General features: G+C 56.0%; 5 protein-coding genes across 5 annotated transcripts; 2 read left to right on the top strand and 3 right to left on the bottom strand.

The window, feature by feature from the left end:
• Positions 1-6522: 6522 nt before the first annotated feature.
• ISF_03044 (phosphoglycerate mutase family protein) lies at positions 6523-7505 on the top strand (the record flags this gene model as incomplete). Its single annotated transcript, XM_018846650.1, has 2 exons — positions 6523-6829; positions 6886-7505. The coding sequence occupies 2 exons, from the start codon at positions 6523-6525 to the stop codon at positions 7503-7505; spliced, it is 927 nt and encodes a 308-aa protein (XP_018706378.1).
• A 170-nt stretch (positions 7506-7675) lies between these two features.
• On the bottom strand, positions 7676-9403 carry ISF_03043 (hypothetical protein; the record flags this gene model as incomplete). Its single annotated transcript, XM_018846649.1, has 1 exon — positions 7676-9403. The coding sequence occupies one exon, from the start codon at positions 9401-9403 to the stop codon at positions 7676-7678; it is 1728 nt and encodes a 575-aa protein (XP_018706377.1).
• Positions 9404-10737: 1334 nt separating this feature from the next.
• Positions 10738-11559, bottom strand: ISF_03042 (hypothetical protein; the record flags this gene model as incomplete). Its single annotated transcript, XM_018846648.1, has 1 exon — positions 10738-11559. The coding sequence occupies one exon, from the start codon at positions 11557-11559 to the stop codon at positions 10738-10740; it is 822 nt and encodes a 273-aa protein (XP_018706376.1).
• Positions 11560-12633: 1074 nt separating this feature from the next.
• On the top strand, positions 12634-13851 carry ISF_03041 (Peptidase S8/S53, subtilisin/kexin/sedolisin; the record flags this gene model as incomplete). The annotated part of the gene is made up of 3 exons (XM_018846647.1): positions 12634-12716; positions 12775-13120; positions 13186-13851. The coding sequence occupies 3 exons, from the start codon at positions 12634-12636 to the stop codon at positions 13849-13851; spliced, it is 1095 nt and encodes a 364-aa protein (XP_018706375.1).
• A 643-nt stretch (positions 13852-14494) lies between these two features.
• Positions 14495-17444, bottom strand: ISF_03040 (EPS15 domain-containing protein; the record flags this gene model as incomplete). The annotated part of the gene is made up of 2 exons (XM_018846646.1): positions 14495-17039; positions 17434-17444. 2 exons carry the CDS (start codon positions 17442-17444, stop codon positions 14495-14497), a joined length of 2556 nt encoding a protein of 851 aa, XP_018706374.1.
• Between the last annotated feature and the right edge of the window lie 497 nt (positions 17445-17941).

Below are 17941 nucleotides of genomic sequence, written 5' to 3'. Positions count from 1 at the left end.
TGCCCAGGGGAGACTGGTTGGGTTTGGCTCTGTACGCGAAAAAGAAGAAAAAGAAACGTGCAACATCTCTTATAATGCTTTTATTACCACCGCAAGCTTTGACCACTGGCAATTGACGATCGCATCTCGGGTCCCCGATTGTCAGTGTGATACTGGAGAGACGTGACGGCTACGGCGCTACCCAATGAGGCAGGCGAAAAGACGAAAGGGCAACTCTGCGAAAAGGCAGGCACATGTTACATACTAGGTACCTGCTACCTTTGACAGGCCAATGCAGTGATAAAATAAACGGAAAATCTACTCTTCAAACAAAACAAGCTTCCACTTGAAGTTTGATAAGCCTACCTATTCCTGGGTATTATCGCGCCACGCAGGAACGCACTCCAGGACCGAGGCTAGTAAGTAGTAACAATGAAGATATTTGCGAGTCCCAGTATGACGGATACCTGTCTTGCCCTCGCAAGCTCCAACTTAGTTTTAGTGTAACGGCGAGTTCCTCGTGCCACTTGATAGTATCGTTCGCATCGGGCCGTTCTGCGACGTGTAAAAGGCGTACGACTCTGTGCGCGAAAAATTGGCGAAAAGCCGTGCGAATATAGAGTAATAAAGTATATTTGTGCTCATGCTCAAACTAGGTTGCATCCACGAATTAATAACCTCGGGAGTCCCGGGACGACGCACACACACAAAGTGGTGGCGCAGCCTTGCATGGGATTCTGCCTCACTGCCCAGTACTAATAAGTATGCAAGTATTAAGGTGCGGCACTCGCGGTCCATCATCGTAGTCGTCCGGATGGATCCCTGGAATAATAGCCCACGTATAAGTTGAATCGTGATGCGTACGTCGCCGAGTGGGTTGCCAATGCAGCTGAATACCCTTTACCTTGTAACCGGGGAGAGTTGGAAATTAACCGCCACGACTTAACTCGTCACCAGTGCGAATTCTTGCTTCATTGGGGTTCTTGTTTGTGTTTTGCAAAAAACGGCGCCCTATTCAGCTTGCGTCGCTCGCAACTCAGCCTACAGAGAGGGCTACGGGAACAATCCGTTCGTTCGCTAACGACCTCTTCAGCCAGCCAAAGCTTCCAGCCACTGAACAATGTGGCTGCTGGATCCAACTGGCAGGCAATTGGGCAGCCAGAGCTGCATTGAATTTGGAATCGCTGTGAGATTGATTGATCGCCGGCGTTATTAGGTCCCGCTATAAGCCACTCCGCTCGGACTCCGTGGGGGGGGGATCACTGACAGTTAGTTGCTGAGGGGCAATAATAATAACGATGATAGTGATATTGTACATCTCCCTACGCGGATCTTGTTGGCCGGTTTTTTTTTTTTGGGCCAGAACATTCATGTACTTCGTAATTGCGTATCGAGTCCCCGTCCAACAATGCCCATATTGAGGAGAGGAGTCAGCCAAGCAAGCCCCCATCTCAATGCCGAGCCGAAAGCGAGTGATGCGAGAGCAGATATTAACACTCTTATTATCGAGAGCGGCTTGCACTGACGGCGTGTTACACGCCGGGCGTGAATGAGTGACTGTGCGAACTCCAGGCCGTGGCCGTGTTCTTTGAAAACGGGCAATGGCGCGAGATTCGCCTCCTGCATGAGTAAATGGACAAAGTACAGTACTGGCCGAAAGACCTGGAGGCAAACCTGTGGCCTTCTACACAATGACTCCGATCTTAAACAGGCTCCCGAGACGGAAAGGATCAGACAAAACCCCACGATGGAGAATCCAGCGGAACACGCACTCATCGGACCCTTTCTCGTTCGCTTCGAGTCATTGACTCTGCACTTTCACATTACGTTTTTTTCCCCATTGTTGTCCTACCCCCATGTCGCACGGCGCCGTCTCCATGGTTCGATGCTGGCCACACTAAACTACAAAGTACATACACAGGCGAGACCTGCGACATGTCTAACGCTGCACCGAGACGACGGGACAAGCGTGAGAGATGGGTTCGCATCGTTTTGCGCAAGTCAACCAGGGTCTTCTTTCCTCTCACCATGCATGTTGTTACTCGTACAAGTCACAGTCGAAGCCAGGTGACCGAACGTCGCGTCGCGGGCGCTGGATACGGTCAGGATTCGGTGCGGGCCACCGCCAACACTACTACACTAGCATAAATTGCAGATTTACTTCACACCTTGAGCCGACGCTTGCGCGATCAAGCAAACTTTTCGTTAGAGGCGCGCGTACTTGTAGTCCGGTATGGCGTAACGAGGCAGACAAGGTCCCCCCCCCCCTTCCTCTTCCTCTTCCCTTTGGCCCCCTTCTCTCCCTCCACATGTCTAACACCACTCTCCCCTGGCCCTGGACCATCGGTCGGTCGCCAGGATGGTCCACTTCGGACGGGATGTGACAGGACTTGCTCGAAAAGGAGAGAAAGGGCTAGCCTCGGGTGTGATTGCTGATGGACCTTCTTTTGCCCCCCCGAGCCCGTCAGATTGGTTGACAACCGTCCACCCAAAACTGCAAATGGGGGCAACCCCGGTCGACGGTCGCTGCGGTGAGGCGTCTTTTCTTTCCGTCCAAGCTTGCTTTTCCAACTGCACATGCCGCTCGGCTTCCGCACTTTGCAACCATCAGAGCAGACAGCCCTGGAGGCAGAGGCAGGCTGCCAGCGGCCAACAGCGAGCGTGCCACTTTTTCTTGGGCAGTAGACAAATGCCGAGAAATCTGACTTGTGATTGAGATTGAGATGTCCCCGATTGAAATACGGAGCACAAAGGACACGCTAAGCTTATACCTGTTCTAGCGCCTGGTGAGGCCATCCGGAGCATTTGGGCTGTCGTCAACTACCTAGTCAAGTGCTACTACCCTAGATTTGACTTTGGTTGCAAGTGTAATTGGCCAAGGGCGATCCTATGCCATGTAGTGTGCGAACTCGATTGCCCTTTGCATTTTAAAACTAGTTGGGAGATTGAGGATTTATTCTCATAGAGGGCGAGGGATTGTTTGTTCCCTCATATACTGTGTATATACACGGGCTGACCCCGTCCGCCATGGTTGTATGGAGACTTGGTTCCTCGCAACGACCTGGCCGTGAATGCGAACTACAGTACGGAGTACCACTAGAAACACATAGCGGGGAAACCTATCTTTCAAGGCTCCTATACAGTAAAAACAAAGCTTCCATCTCACCTATCTCCTAATTATTCACCAAGAGCAGAGTTCGTCGGCAGCTGCCCCTTCCGCTGTGGTTCCTTAGACATGTCGTAGATGTTCGTGACACATAGACCCAGACTGCGACGAATGATGCGATGGCGGTCCGTTTCCAGAGAGTTCTAGCAGACTGACTTGTCGCGGATCACTGTCTGACACCTTTGACGCCGCGTTCTGTACTGAGCAACTATGGGGGCTTGATGAGAAACAAAGTCTAAGGCGCCGCGACCCCAATCCCCGAATGTACCGAGGCCTTGTCACTATATCGGAGACAGTGATATTTCTGTTGATAACTAACTATATCACGGTGCTCAACTTTGTGTTTACTGCTTCTTCCTTGATTGTGAACCCCAGGTGTGCCTCGATCAGCTCCAGCCCGCGCCCAACATGCTGCCATCGCGGAACTCGTCACCCTTCACATCACAAGAGGAGCATGGTAATAGCTCTACACGGCAGCAACATCAGCCCATGACCCCCAACATACTCAGCGTCCTCTCGTTGCTTTGACGGGGCATTCCGTCCTTGCCTCCCCGTCCCGGACAGCCAACCTCCCGCAGCATCGACGTATGATCAGCGAAGCCCATCGTCACATACATGCATAACGCCTCTCTCCTTCTCCACAGGTCAATCCTTTCCGCAGCGAGAAAATATCCTTCACGTCATGTGAACGCTACTAAGCAGTTGGCGGTTATTGGTCACCCACAAGAGCCCGGCAGCAGCGTTCTTCAGACGTGGCGAAAAGCACGGGGCGGCGGCGGGCTGGTCCGTTTTCCATTACGAAGCGGAAACTCTCGCAACTCGAGACAACTTTCTATCATGTCTAACCGCCGGGGCTTTTTTCCTCTTCGCCTCGGGGTCCTTGCCCCTCTTGGTTTTTGCAAGGACACATGGGCGAGATGAACACCAGGGTTCCTCGTCCAAAGTTTTCCGGTTCAATCTCTGGTCATCAAAGCGCTGGGGACCTGGGCGAGACAAGATACAGAGGTACTTTCTTGTCAGATATGCACACGGCCAGCTCAGCCAAGGTGAACGCCTCTTTTTTTGCACGCCAGGAATGCCAATGTCTCACCCAGGCCCTCCTTGGCCCTCCCACACGATAGAAGAGAGAGAGGTGGTCAGTGTGATGGATGGGCCCGCCAACCTTGGGACTTCTCCGTCCTTCTCCTCCATGATGGCAAGTCTTGATTCGCAAAGCCAGCCGTGGACAGCTCCAATCGATGCAGCAGGAGCGGGGAATGTCTACCCGCCCCGTGCCAGCCCAACGATGGGATGGGCTGTTTGCCAGTTGCTTGTTGAGAGCCCAGCATCCCATCCCATCCATCCATCCATCCATCCATCTCCTCACACTGCTGCCTGCCTGCCCCCGTGGTCTCCAGGAGAAAAGGCATACGCCGTGACACCACCCCCCCTTTCACCGAGAGCAATCATCTGGCTTCAAACCATGTATTATTCGATTGGGGCTTTTTTTTGTCTCACGCCCGCCCCTCGCCCTCGCTTGCCGTCCCGTCATTCTGGTACGAACAACCACATGCAGACAAGGTCTCTCTGGCCACGCACTGACCGCGACCAAGTTTGTCAAATGATTCGATGATAAAGCGAGAGAGCTTTATTACTATTCTTGCAAGCCCAAGGTGTAGAGAGAAGAAAAAAAAGGGGGGGCTGCTTGGCTGCTGCTCACCTACCTACCTCACCGCACTGCTTCCGCTGCAAGTGACAACTCGGCAAGTACAAGTAGGCTACGAAAAAGAATTATTATCATTTTCACGGAACCCCCCTACACCACAAGCAGGTCCTCACATTGGCTGTTCGTTTATGAGGCTGCTTTCAAAAAGCAAACGACAGGAAAAGTTGGCCGCAAGGCGGCGGCGGCGGCGGCGGCGGCGGCGTAGTATGTGCGTATGCATGAAATCGAAAGGCCTTTTCTTTGGGCGGCAGGTTGAGCTCGGTCAGAGAAAGGAGAGGGTTGCCGCGCTGGCGCCATTCCAGCCATGTCCATGGAGGTAAAAGCTAGTCTTGTCCAATGAAGAGCTTTCAAGAAAAAGAAAACCTACGTAATAAAAAAAAAATCTACCGCTCGCCACCATTCCCAGAATTTCATGCATCAGGTCGCGACAAACTTGGCTCGTTCCTCGTTCAGTCTGTCAGTTTAGTTGGGCCGCTGTCTGAAAAGGCCAAGGGGAAAAGGTGAAGGGGAGGGGGACTTGGTGTGTGGACACTGAGACATCCCCACGGGCCATGACTGGCGAGCCGGTGGGAAGCGAAAGCCTCCTCCCCCCCTCGGAGTGAAAAGGCTCGGCCTGTTGACCCTCTTTTGGTGAGAGAAAACAAAGGGCCTCGCGGAATGACAGGTTGTTGTTGAGTTGGAGGTTGACACAAGCCAATGCAACATAGAGCCATCACCGCTTCAAAAGTGGGAAAACCGGACGGTCCGCTAGGGTGATGCGGAAGCACCCGCGTCAAAAAAGCTTTCTCCTTCATTAGTGGAGAATTCTATGAGAATCATAGTTTTAGGTGGTCTCCCATGTTTTCTCGCGAGCGTTGTTTCGTTTCGTCTCGCGGCAAACGTCTCATCCCATGTCACTGCCCGACAAACTACGGGACGGGTGCAGTGGCGACCCTGAAAATAAGTTTGTGATGACTGTGATGGCTGTGATATCACATCATGGGTATAGTGATCAGGATATATTCGAGATGGGCTGAGCTGGGAGTAAGTTGTTGGGTGGGATGGAGTGGACGGAGCGGAGTGATGGGCTCGGTCACGCCAGATGACATTTAATGGACATGATGAAGAGAGAGCCTGATTAGGTTTGTAATTTTTATTATTATTTTGTAATGGTAAAATACATTCTGGGCCTCAGACCCATTATGCTCTTCTGACTCTAATGATGTTGAGATGCATGTAGTGTAGAGGGGAGACTTGGGAAATGTATAGGCAAAATGACGCAGAAAATAAATAGCAACCAAGATACAAAAGAATAGAGATAAATAATAGAAAATTGTCACCATGTTTATCAAGCTGCTCTATCGATCCCTTATTGAGCGAAGTCTTTTCTAGGCTGTCTGATTAGCCGCATGCCGCGTCTGTCGCTACTGCTGCGTGAGGGGTTCGTGATCCAAGAGCGAAAGCACCGTGGATGCAGCTTGATGAATTAAACTTGATATTAAAGATTTTTTTTTTAATTTGCCTTGAAATGCCATTCAGTTTTCTCTGCAGTGAAATTTCCACGCCCATTTCCTTCGGGTTACCTAGTTACCCGCTGAAATAGGCAGCCGTGCAACAAACAACGATGTTTTTTCCCTCAACTCTGCAACACCGCAGCCACACCGCTCGAGACTAGCCAAAGAGACCTACAAGCATGGGAAAGTGGTCATTCAGCGTGCCCGAGGGCTACTTTGACGACTGCGCCGCGCTGGCCGCCCAGCAGCCCGAGGGCAGGCTTACCACACAGCCGCTGTTCGCCCTCACGCCGCGCGCCTACCCGTCCGACGACCCCGACGCCGCCGACCAGCGTCCGTGGGCGCGCTTCACCGCACACGTCGCCGCGCTCAACCGCGAGGCCCCAGACGGCGTCTCCTTCAAGATCCTCTTCCTGACGCGGCACGGCCAGGGCTACCACAACCTGCGGAAGCAGCAGCTGGCCGAGGACGAAAAGGCAAGACCGGGTTTTCCCTGCTCCGACCTCTGGTTCTCCGCTGACGGCAGTCCAAGCAGATTCAAGGAGACTCCTCCCCCAACGATGCGGAGTGCTTCGACGCCTCGCTCACGCCCCTTGGCGTCGTCCAGGCACGCGCCCTCGCCGCGCGCTGGCTCGCCTCCGTCGCCGTTGACGGGCTGCCGCTGCCGCGCACCCTCTGCACGAGCCCCCTCGCGCGCTGCTTGGAGACCTCCGCGCACCACCTCCGGCCGGTGCTCGCCGCCCACGGGCGCCCGTTTCGTCCCGTGGTCAAGGAGGCGCTGCGCGAGCGGTGGACCACACACGCGTGCGACCGGCGGCGCCCCCGCGCCTGGATCGAGGCCAACTGGCCGATGTGCGTGCTCGAGGACGGGCTGCCGGCGGAGGACGAGCTCGGGGCGCGGCCGCGCGCGGAGACGGAGGCGGAGAACAGGGTGCGGGTGCTGGGCGCGCTGGAGGACGTGTTTGAGGAGGAGGAGGAAGAAGAAGAAGAAGAAGAAGAAGAAGTGGTGGCGTGGACGTTTCACTCGTTGGCGATGAGGGCGCTGCTGGGAGGGTTGGGGATGACGCCGTTCAAGGTGCAGCCGGCGACGACGGTTGCGCTGCTGGTGCGCGGGGAGAGGGTGGCGGAGGTGCGACAGCACGAGGGGAAAGATGCACGCTGATGATGTTGGAGGAGACAAGGCGGGTGGGACAAAGACTATGATGGGAAGGCTGCGAGGAAGCAGCCGATGATTTCCTTGTTTTTTTATATATGATGGGGTATAATGCCGTCTCGAACCCTACATACCCAAAACCCAAAAAATAGAAGCTATATGCAAAAACAACCACGGCCTCAGAAGCTCCGCGGCACCAGCGTCATCATCTTGACCACCACACCCTCCGCCGTCGCCCTGAACTCGCCCATGCGCAGGAACGTCGCCTCCTCCGCCTCCTCGTCGCCCACGTCCCGCAGCCAGTGGTACTCCCGCACAGGGCGCCCGTCCCACGCCAGCACCCGTCCCGTGCGGTCCTCCACCGCCGCGCCGGCCCGCACCGCGCCGGCGTGCACCAGCGGCATCGGCAGGCGCCAGGCGCGCGCCTCGGCGAGCGCGGCGTCCAGCTGCAGGCTCTTGGGACCGAACGTCTCGAGCATGAGGGTGAGGCGCAGGTTGGGCGAGAGCACGCCGTAGGCGCCGCCTCCGCCGCCGGGAGCGGGCCGGTCCCAGGTCTCGGTGCGGAGCGGGACGAGCGCGAGGGAGGCGGGCAGCGTGGCGGCGTCGAAGACGTAGACGGCGGAGGAGGCGGCGGAGCTGGCGGTGTGGTCGGAGAAGTAGCCGCCTTGCTCGTCATCGTCGTCGGGATCGTCCGTGTCATAGGTCTGTGGTGGGGGGTCGTCGACTTGATCGTAGCTCGTCTCGCTTAATGTCGTAGTCTCCTCCAAGATGGGAACATTTTGGCGACTCTCCTCGTCTGCTTGCTGCAGCTCGTCCTCGCCCTCGTCCTCGTCCTCGTCCGTCTCCAGCTCCGAAGAAGCATCCTCCCCACCATCCACATCCTTTCTCCTCGCCCAACTCTCCCTCTCCGCCTCCCTTTGTCTCTCCTCTTCCACGCTGCTCCTCCTCCTCCGCCTCTTCCTCCGGCCCCGCCTCCCCACTGCCCTCACGTCCGCCACGCACTTGCCCGGGAGACCGTCCGGCCACGGTGGCGGCGGCACGCTCGTCCACGTCCACCAGTCCTTCCTGTTCAAGCGCACCACGATCTCCTCCAGCGGCTGTCCGCCGCCCAACCTCGCCACCACGCCCTCGTCCAGCGCCTGCCCCCGCGCTCTTGCCGCCGCCACCAGGTCCGCCACGCACGCGGCGGCGGCCGCCTTGAGTTTGCCCAGCGCGGCCACCCACATCTCCAAAAATCCAGCCTCGAGGCGGAAGTGCTGCATCGTGACCTCCGCGCGGCGCAGCAGCAGCACCTGCCAGGCGTGCGGCACCAGCACGCCCGCGGCCAGCACCACCGGCGCCCACTCGGAGGGCTTGTCGCTCGGTGTGCCGTCGGCGAGCGCGGCAAAGGTCAACCGCATCGGCAGGTCCCACGCCTCGGCGTACACGGCGCGGCAGGTGCGCAGCAGCGCGACGTCGATGTAGGGCGCGCCACGGCGGTCGGGTCGCCACGCGGGGGATCGCGGGTGGTAGGGCCAGCGGGTGCTGCAGCGGGTGCGCAGGACGAGACGCCAGATCTTGAGGCGCAGCTCGGGGGGAAGCCGGGTCAGGAGGAGGCTGGAAGGTTGGGTGGAGGTCGACGCGGAGGAGGGAGGGAGGAGGGCGGCAACGGGGAGGCGCTGCTTCCCGGAGGGCATGGTGTCAAAGGTCGAGCTGCGACGGACGCCCCAGGGCCAGAACCAGCGGAAATGGCCAATGTCCATGTGGGCTGGTGCCGTGTCCGAGTCGTACCCGTCGTGGGCGTCATTGTTATCGGCATCGTCATCGTCGTATCGCCATGCTAGCGATCCGTTTTGGAAAAACTGCTCCGTTTGCAAGAGTTCGGCGTGGTTGTGGGAGCGTACCGGTCGGGGCCGTATCGTATACATTCCGCCCGCCGCCTTTATTGGTTTGTTGTCTTGTTGTGTAAGATGAAAGCTTTAAACTTTTTCTCCTTTTCCCTCACTCTCTTTTTCTCTTCTCTTACTTTTTTTAGCAAATTTTTTTTTTTTTTTTTTTTTTTTTTTTTTTGCCACTGTCCTTGTAAAACCCCCCAAAGTAACCCCGCTCCCCAGATCTATTTCCTTGCCTCGTTTCCAAAAGCGACGATCTTACGGATACAATACTGGGCTAATTTACCCCCCAACGAGGTGGCGCAATCAACCCCCGATAGCCTGGTTCTTGACGGATTTCTCTGTTTGGCTGGGCTGAAGACATTGGCCTTGCCAGTACTTCCCCACATTGCCCGCTTCGCTGTGCTTACGGTCTCGGCAAGGCAAAGCGCCATTCTGTCGTTGCATTTGATGAGGGGGCGGGCGGAGAGGGGGGGAGGGGGAGAACGGACTCTAAAATAGATTTGGTGCATGATGAGAAAACTACCAAGTTCATCTACCCGCTTTATATGGGGGAAAAGATGCGGCGGGAAGCTCGGAAGTCTGGGCGCGTGCTTATCTGCACATGTCTCCAGATGGCTTCACCTATAACGGGCATTGTGGTTGCTAATTCCGGCGCCTCCCATTGCACTCTTGCCCGTGTTTGCCGCCTTGCCGGCCATATGTGCGTAAAGACTTTTTGACTGACGATAAGTTGTGGTTTTGCCGTGCACCGAGGTGTCGTCAAATCATGCTTTGACAAGTCAGGCTGAGTTTTTCAGCCGCACTGAAAAACTGCTCGGCTGCTGCTCCTGTTCCCTGCCAGCGACTTGATGCTTATAGCGACAGTTGTACCGTTGTACAGTACCTAGGTCTTTAGAAGTAGTATAACCTGCTGTCAAGCCCTGATCACATCATGGAAGCTACTTAACAAGTCTCCGATGAGCTGGGCGCGGCTGCCATTTTGAGAGCTGCGCCTGCCTCCGTCCGGTGACTTCGACAATACTCTTCGACAAACTTGGTTGACCTTTTGTTTTCCTTCTCTCTTTCTTCTTCTTCGGAATTCCATCTCTTCTCCGATTCTGGGCATCGTTTCTGTCTCAACACGTTCCACTGCGCATACATAACCTACAGCCAACCAGCCACCCTGCCCTGCAATTATTGGCGTTTTCGAGACCGAAGCGCGATGATCAATCATTTCAGACACCTTCAAAATAATCTCCAATCTTCCTGATATTTTTTCTCAAGAAAAGGACATCAAAGCTGAACAAGAGGCTTTGCCTACACCCGAGGTAGTTGGTCCTTTGGAGCTGCCGCTCTTCCATCGTCATCACTCAAAAAAATCATCATCACTAGTCATCCTCGAGGATATACTGACTCGGCTTCATTCCCCACATGCTAGGGATTTCACTGTTATCTTCAGCCAAGAAACGTAATTCCGCCACCGAGTCTTCCTCCGGTTCGGGCTCCCTGCCCCCGACATTGTATAGATCGCCGTTTCGGTACACCTTCTGCTTCGCAACCCTCTTGCGCCTGTAGTAAATTTCTCTGAGACCGTACGCCAAGATAAAAGGCATGCTCGGGTTGAAGGTCGACTTGCGTACGATACCGTCGGCTGCGTCGAAGCTGCTGTCGATGCCGGCATTGACGGGCAGGCCGGTCGCATTCAAGTCGGCAACTGCGTGAAGGTGAGCGCCATGCCCTCGAAGAGTTGAGATAAAGTCCTCGGCTCCGTAGGCAATCTGAACGCTCGTGATCATATAGACGTTGGCGCGAAAGAAGCTGTTCCTGATTCCCTCTTGCACACTCGGCTCGTTGAAGACGCTCTTGACCTCTACCTCGCTTGGATAAATGGATCTGGTGACGAGCCGATTTATTTTCCAAGTTGACTGGAAGCTTTTGTTTTTGTTTCCGCCCAGATCCAATGCGAGGCTTTCGAAGAACTTGGCCACCACTCCAGCGCTGCCGGATGCAGTTTTCCTGTCGTGGCGGAACACATTGCTTTGTTCTACTTCCGAGTACTTATCAGCGACCTTTCTAACTGCATCCGAGTCGTTTTTGGTGAGAGGGATCTCAGGAGAGCGGGGGTCCTTGATGAGATTCCCCAAAGCAATAGGTCCCGTCGGGGCCGAATGCATGAGGGGAGCCATGAGCAGCGGCGTCTGGTGAGCCATTTGAGTCACTTGGATAATATTGGCTTTAAGAAGCTCCCCCTTTGATGTAAGCTCTTCGAAGGTTGAGATGTTGATGGAGATCGCTCATCAATAAGTCCCTTGCGCTCGTATACAGATCAGGCTTCGCATCAGAGACAACCCCTAGCACCTGCATGTCAGCCCGACGACCCCTCCTCAAGCCACCTGGAATTGCTTTCCACGAGCCTTTTCTCTAGATTCGGCGGTTATGAACATCTGGTAGCTATTTCAAGCCAGTCATCCTGTCCCGGTGTCTGACATCTTGCAAGATGAGAAGGCCAGCAGCCCAAAACGGCCGACGCAAAATGCCCGGGTTCAATGGTACAGCATCTGACCGGCACGACTGTTTTCAAAATGGCGAATATATGTACAGTTCTGGGGGGTTGAATTCGTACTCTCCCGAACCTGTCAACCCTTTTAGCCCAATTCCTTATGCGAACACTCATCCTTTTCTTCTTCAAAACTATCCATACTTGACTCATGGCCATGCGAACCCTGGACCCATCATCATTCCGAACCATGGATTCTATCAGTTTCCGAACGGCCAGCTCTCTTTCGTTGGTGGTGGGGGCCATGGACCCTTCCTTTCTCCGAGTGATGGACTCCCTCCTTTTGACGTTGTTGAGGGCCCAGGGCCCTTTGCTTTTCCGCACCATGGAATCCTTCCTTGTGGCCATGCAAATCCCGAAACCTATGCTCGAAATGCTCCAGGGAATAGGCGGTGCTCTTTTCGCAGGGAGAATGCCTGGCCAGTTTACAGCAGAGAGTCCGAGTCATATTCTGACAATGATGACGCCCGGTCGACTTCTAGCAGAAAGCATCAGTCTTTTTCTCGCAGGGAGAATGTCTGGCCGGATTTCAGCAGGGAGTCCCAGTCATATTCTGACAATGATGACGCCCGGTCGACTTCCAGCAGAGAGAGCCGGTCCTCTTCTCGCAGGGAGAATGTCTGGCCGGCTTACAGCAGAGAGTCTCGGGCCTCTTCTCGCAGGGAGAGCGCTCAATCTAGCGGTATGACGATAATCCTGATGATGATGCTATCTCTTGCCATTTCGCATGCTTACCACCTGGGAAGAACCTAGTCAAGAATATCCGGTGGAAGACTGGTCCGACGCCGCAGAGTCGAATTTAACCGAAGAGTAATAATACGTTCCCATATGCACCATGGTCGTTACTTGCACTGACTTTTCTACGAAGCTTCCATAAATCCGATGAATGGTTTCAAGAGCTCGAAGAAAAATTGCAAAAGCCACTTGCAGACTTCCAACGTGGCAAATTCAAGCGAGTCAAGATTGCCATTCTCGATACAGGCATACACCTTTGTCATGACGACTTTAAAGAGGATGAGGAGAAAGGCACAGGCAACATTTTCGTCAAAGACTTTTTGCCCCGTGCCAGCAGAACCATTCCGGAAGCCAACGACGAAGATGGGCACGGGACGCACTGCGCCGGCCTTCTTCGGAGGGTCGCACCGGCGGCCGATATATACGTCGCCAAGATTGCGCATGACAAAAAAAGCATCGATCATGTAGCTGTTGCCAAGGTTCGTCACTATCAAAGCCATAGTATCAACAACAACATAGTTCACCATCTGACACACGCTGCTAGGCAATCAACTATGCTATTGATAAAGAGAAATGGGATGTGGACATTATCAGCATATCATTCGGCTTTCGGGCCGACAGTATCATTGAGGAGACCGTCGGCGAAGCCATTGCTAAAGCTGTCAAAAAGAAGAAACTCATCTTCGCCGCCACTTCTAATAATGGCCACTCGAGCTGGCTAGCCTACCCGGCCTGGCACCCAGGCGTCATCGCCATCAACTCAGCCGACGCCGACGGCAAGCCCTCCGCATTCCTCCCGCGCGACACGGCCGATCTCGGCATGTTCACCGCCCTCGGGGAGGCCGTCAAGTCTGCCTGGATCCGCAGCAACGCGACGCCAGGGGAGACGTCGCCGACGCGCCGCATGACGGGCACGTCAGTCGCCACGCCCATCGCGGCTGGCATCGCGGCTCTGGTCTTGCAAGCCGCGTCGATTCCGTGTCAAAGAAAGGAGACGCGGGACGCGCTGGCTCGATTATACAGGCGCCTCAAATGGGGGGCGGTCATGCGCGACGTCCTCAAGGAGCTCTCCGTCGAGAGCGGCGGCTACAGAAATCTGGTGCCGTGCGATCTGGCAAGAACTGAGCTGCAAGCCTCACAGGTACTAAGGTTTCTAGAAAGGGTCGTGGCGCAAAAGTACAAAGATGAGGGAGTGAGCGAGCCGGAGTGATCATGTCGTGTCTGGAGCGCACTCGGGTAAAGCAAGAGGGACGGCCGAATGCTTCTTACCAAGCTCATGGGGGCATGTTTTGGGTACTACGCAGCCTTGGAGGGGAAGCATCTATTGCGGGATGCTATTCCAAGGTCTCTCTCGTCGCATACACAGACCTCATTCTAAGCAAAGGAATAAAGAAAAGAGCAAGGACGATAATGATGAGAAGAGCATGGCCTTGTTGGGCCCGTTGCTCTAATAACGCAGGAGGAGGCAGGACTAGAATGCCATCGCGATTATCTGTGTCAGGGGTTTGTTTTGCCTTTGTTGCTTTTTTCTTTTTATTCGCTCAAGATAATGAAGTATTTGATATCTGCACGCTTTGCTAGTCAACGAAGAGCGTAACGTCCCATACCGTGCATGTTTGCTGTTGGTGGTATCAGAGTCTGCAGTGCGTATCGTGGCGAGAACTAGTTCAAGATGCGGGCAGAGCCTCTGCACGCCTTGCTGTCAGGGGCAGGCACGTCACTCGCATCATCAGTCGACTCGCTATACGGTAAATAAAAATGCTTCCATTTGGGTATCGTCATCTATACATACAGGATGCATCAAGCCACCTCGGCTTTTTCGCCCGGGGTCAACAAAGTCGCACCAGCAGCTGTTAGTGCTTCGGCCACGGCGGCTTCAGCACCGTCACGCCGTTGACGCTCCCCCATATGCTGTCCGACACCTTGGGCGGCAGCTTGCGGCCGCGCAGCCGCTGGTCGATCAAGAACATGCCCACCACGAACTCCTGCCTGGTGAGGCGGCCCGCGCGCCCGCGGTCCACCAGCTCCCACACCTCCGCGAGCTCCTCGGCCGGCAGCCGCGAGCGGCGCCAGATGTCGCGCACGACCACGTCGGCGACGCAGTCGGACAGCTCCGCGCCGCCGTGCAGCAGGAGGCCGCGGTTCGAGGCCCACAGCGCCTCGTACCGCTTGCGCTCCTTGTCGGTGACCTGGTCGCGCCAGCGCCGGCGCGAGCCCTCGTGGTGCGTGTGCTTGGAGCCGTGCAGCCGGTGCCGGTGGGCCTTGCGCTGCCGCCCCTGGTGGTGGTCATCTTCGGGCTCGCTCTGCGGCCGGCGCAGCGTCTGCAGGAGGTGCGGCGAGCGTTGGCGCATGGGCAGCGGGGGCGGTGGCAGCGGGGAGGAGCCGGTGCTGTGAGGCGTGAGGCGGGACGACGCGAGCGAGCTCGCCATGATGGCGTTGGTCATGGAGTTGAGCTGCCTGGGGCTGGGAGGCGACGGCTGCGTGGGCCGTCGTCTCGGCGGATCGTGCGTGGGCGATGGCGGCGCGCTGACGATCGACTCGCGTCTGCTCGGCGGCGGTTGCGGTTTGCTAGCCTTGGGCGTGTTCGAGGTGGTGCTTGAGACGATGGGCAATCCCCACATGCTGTTGACGGGCGTGGCTCTCGTGAGACGCGTGTCCGAGTTGCCGCGCGGTCGGCCGCTGGCAGGCCTTGCAGGTGCCAGTCTCTGGCTGTTTCGTGGCTTTGGCGGTGTGGGCGCTCGCTTCTCGGCAGGTGAGCGCTTCTTAGGATCCGGCAAAGGCGGTGACTGTATATCGGACGTTGGGCGGAGGATAATAGTAGGAGGCGGCGTGCCGGATCGGAGAGAGGCGGCTCTAGCTATCCGCGTAGGCTTCGGTGACAGCACTTCGGGGGTAGACGTGCTGATAATGCGAGGGGTAGGAGACTTTCGCCTTGGTGTTGTGGACGTGCCATTGTTGGCTTCATCTGAATTGCTTGGTAGTCGTAGCGGTGAAGGCTTTCGTGAACGTTTCCGAGGAGGGGTCACTTCTCCAATGGCGTCGAGTTTCCTCATCGCGGTTGTTGATTTAGCCCGCGTAATGACTTTAGCTGGTGTGACGGTATTGGCCGGGCCGTCGACCTTCAGCTTCTCTTTAGCCTTGGGCGGTGTCACCCGAGGCTTACTTGCTGCCGCTTGGACGATTGCTTTTGGTGCAGAGGCCGGCGTTGTAGGAGCTGGAGCGGGAGTGGCGTCCACGACTGCCCTAGGTTTCGACCTTGGATATGCAGCCGCAGGCTTCTCATCGGCAACTTTGGGAGGTGTTGGTGGCGGCTCATGCGGCTGAACTTTTCGATCTCGTTGCCTGGAGACCGACTTCGGGGCCGGAGGGGTAGGAGCGGCAACAGTTTGCTTGATAGGGATTGGCGACGGGCGTGCACTCTTTCGTACCACCGCATGTTCCGGCGAGGATGTCGGTAGCGGCTGTGGAGGCGAAACGTCTTTGCCAGCGCCGCTGTCCACCTCAAACATGGAGATTAGCGAATTCGTCGGCGGAATGGGTTGCGAATCTACAGCGTCAATGTCCGACAGCGTATTCAAGCCTTGCGCGCGCCGCGGTTTTCGCAGCGTCGTGGGCGTTGGGCTAGCGCTGCGGCTCGCCGCGAGCGTCGCGGCGATGAGGCTCGGGCTCTTGGCATCCAGCTTGCCAGCGCCAGCCGGGGTCTGTGGCTGGGGCAAAGGCTTCAAGGCCAGGTGCGCCGACGGGGACGCACCAGCCGCCGCGCTCCTCGTCGGAGACGCGCCAAGCTGCTGCAGGCGCTCCGCCACAAGGCCCGCGGGGAGCGAGTCGGATGCCATCTCTGGCGGCACATCCGCGGCGTGCTGGCCCGGACGCTGACGGATAGGCGAGGACCGCGCCGGAGAAGAAGAAGAGGCGAGGCGCCCGGGACTCCTGGTTCTCTCCACCGACGACGTGGCGGCGAGGAGGGCGCCATTCTCGCGGTAGTGCTCGAGGCTGTGCTGCTGGTTGTGCAGGGGTGGGCTTCGGCTCCGGCTGCGGCTCCGGCTGCGGCTGATGCTGTCGGAGGTCGTCGTCGCGCTCGGGGGAAGATGCCTGCTCGAGGACAGGGAGGAGGCTGGTCGGTGGGACGAGGTCGTCTGCTGTGGCGGCGAGCGCTTCTGGAAGGCCAGCGAGGCACCCTTCAAGGCGGCGGCGGCGTCTGGCGAGCCTGCGGTGCGGGATCCGACCGCAGGATTCATTCCCAGGGGGTGGCTCGCGGGGACATGAGAGCCAGTGGTGTGGGAGGAGCGCTCGCGGGTAGCTTGATCGGTCGAGGTTTCGGTTCCCGCGGGTCGTTCGTTGTCGGTGATGTGATGGGTAGTCACGGGAGAAACGAATGGTGCTAGCTCAAAGGCAATTCTTTACGGGGGGGCTAAGAGAGTAACTGGGTTGATAAGAAAGAATGAAGGAAAATAGTCGCGGATTGAACGGAAGAAGAGAAAAAAAAAAGAGGGAGTAGGACGAGGGAGGAGAACGAATGAGGTGAAGGATTGCAATGTACGCAACGCAACGTATGCATAAATGGATAAATGGATAAGATGACAAGGGACGCGCCAGGCCCAGGGTCCGAAAGGTCCGACTGGTCAGGGACTCGACAGCCAGGGCGGAGGCTGAAACGGTTGGGGGAGGCTGGCTGGCTGGCAGAATGTCTTGGCCCTTGGTACTAAACAGGATGGGGAAAAAATACCAGAGCTTATTAGACGCTTCGGGTTACACGTTTATTATATTTCTTGGAGATTTTGTTAATATTTACCCGGGTCGCATCTTGTCCTGTTGTTTGCCTTTGTGCTTGTTTTCCCCGAGGCTGGAATTGGCGGCTGATCCACCAACTTTATGCCGACGACGAGGGCCTAAAACGAATACGCGGCAAGCCTTGTCAGTAATCACAGCTAATGTGACACGGGATGGACTTGACAAGTCAGATATCGTGTCCTTAATACTCCGTGCTTATTGATGCTATTTTTGGCAGGCCGCTTTCCGCATCATGGATGACTACGAACCGTTCAAACAACATGTCAATGGGCTTCCACTAATAATACGTCATCCCCCACATGTCACCCATCACGCAGCGCAAGCACGTGCAAGTCAACAACGCTGTACATAGTTCTGTGTATATACAATACCTCCTGATGGCAAAGGAAAAAAAAAAGAAACAAGAAGAATGAAATCAAACAATAACAATAATTCCAACGCCCGTTGCCTTACCCAACAGAATAGAGAAAAAAGAAAGGGAAAAAAAGTACATGTCCATGTCTGCCAGT

This window comes from Cordyceps fumosorosea, assembly GCF_001636725.1.
Source record: "Cordyceps fumosorosea ARSEF 2679 chromosome Unknown scaffold_5, whole genome shotgun sequence".
Taxonomy (NCBI): domain Eukaryota; kingdom Fungi; phylum Ascomycota; class Sordariomycetes; order Hypocreales; family Cordycipitaceae; genus Cordyceps; species Cordyceps fumosorosea.
The sequence above is the reverse complement of the archived record's forward strand: the minus strand, read 5'-3'. Positions and strand labels throughout refer to the sequence as shown.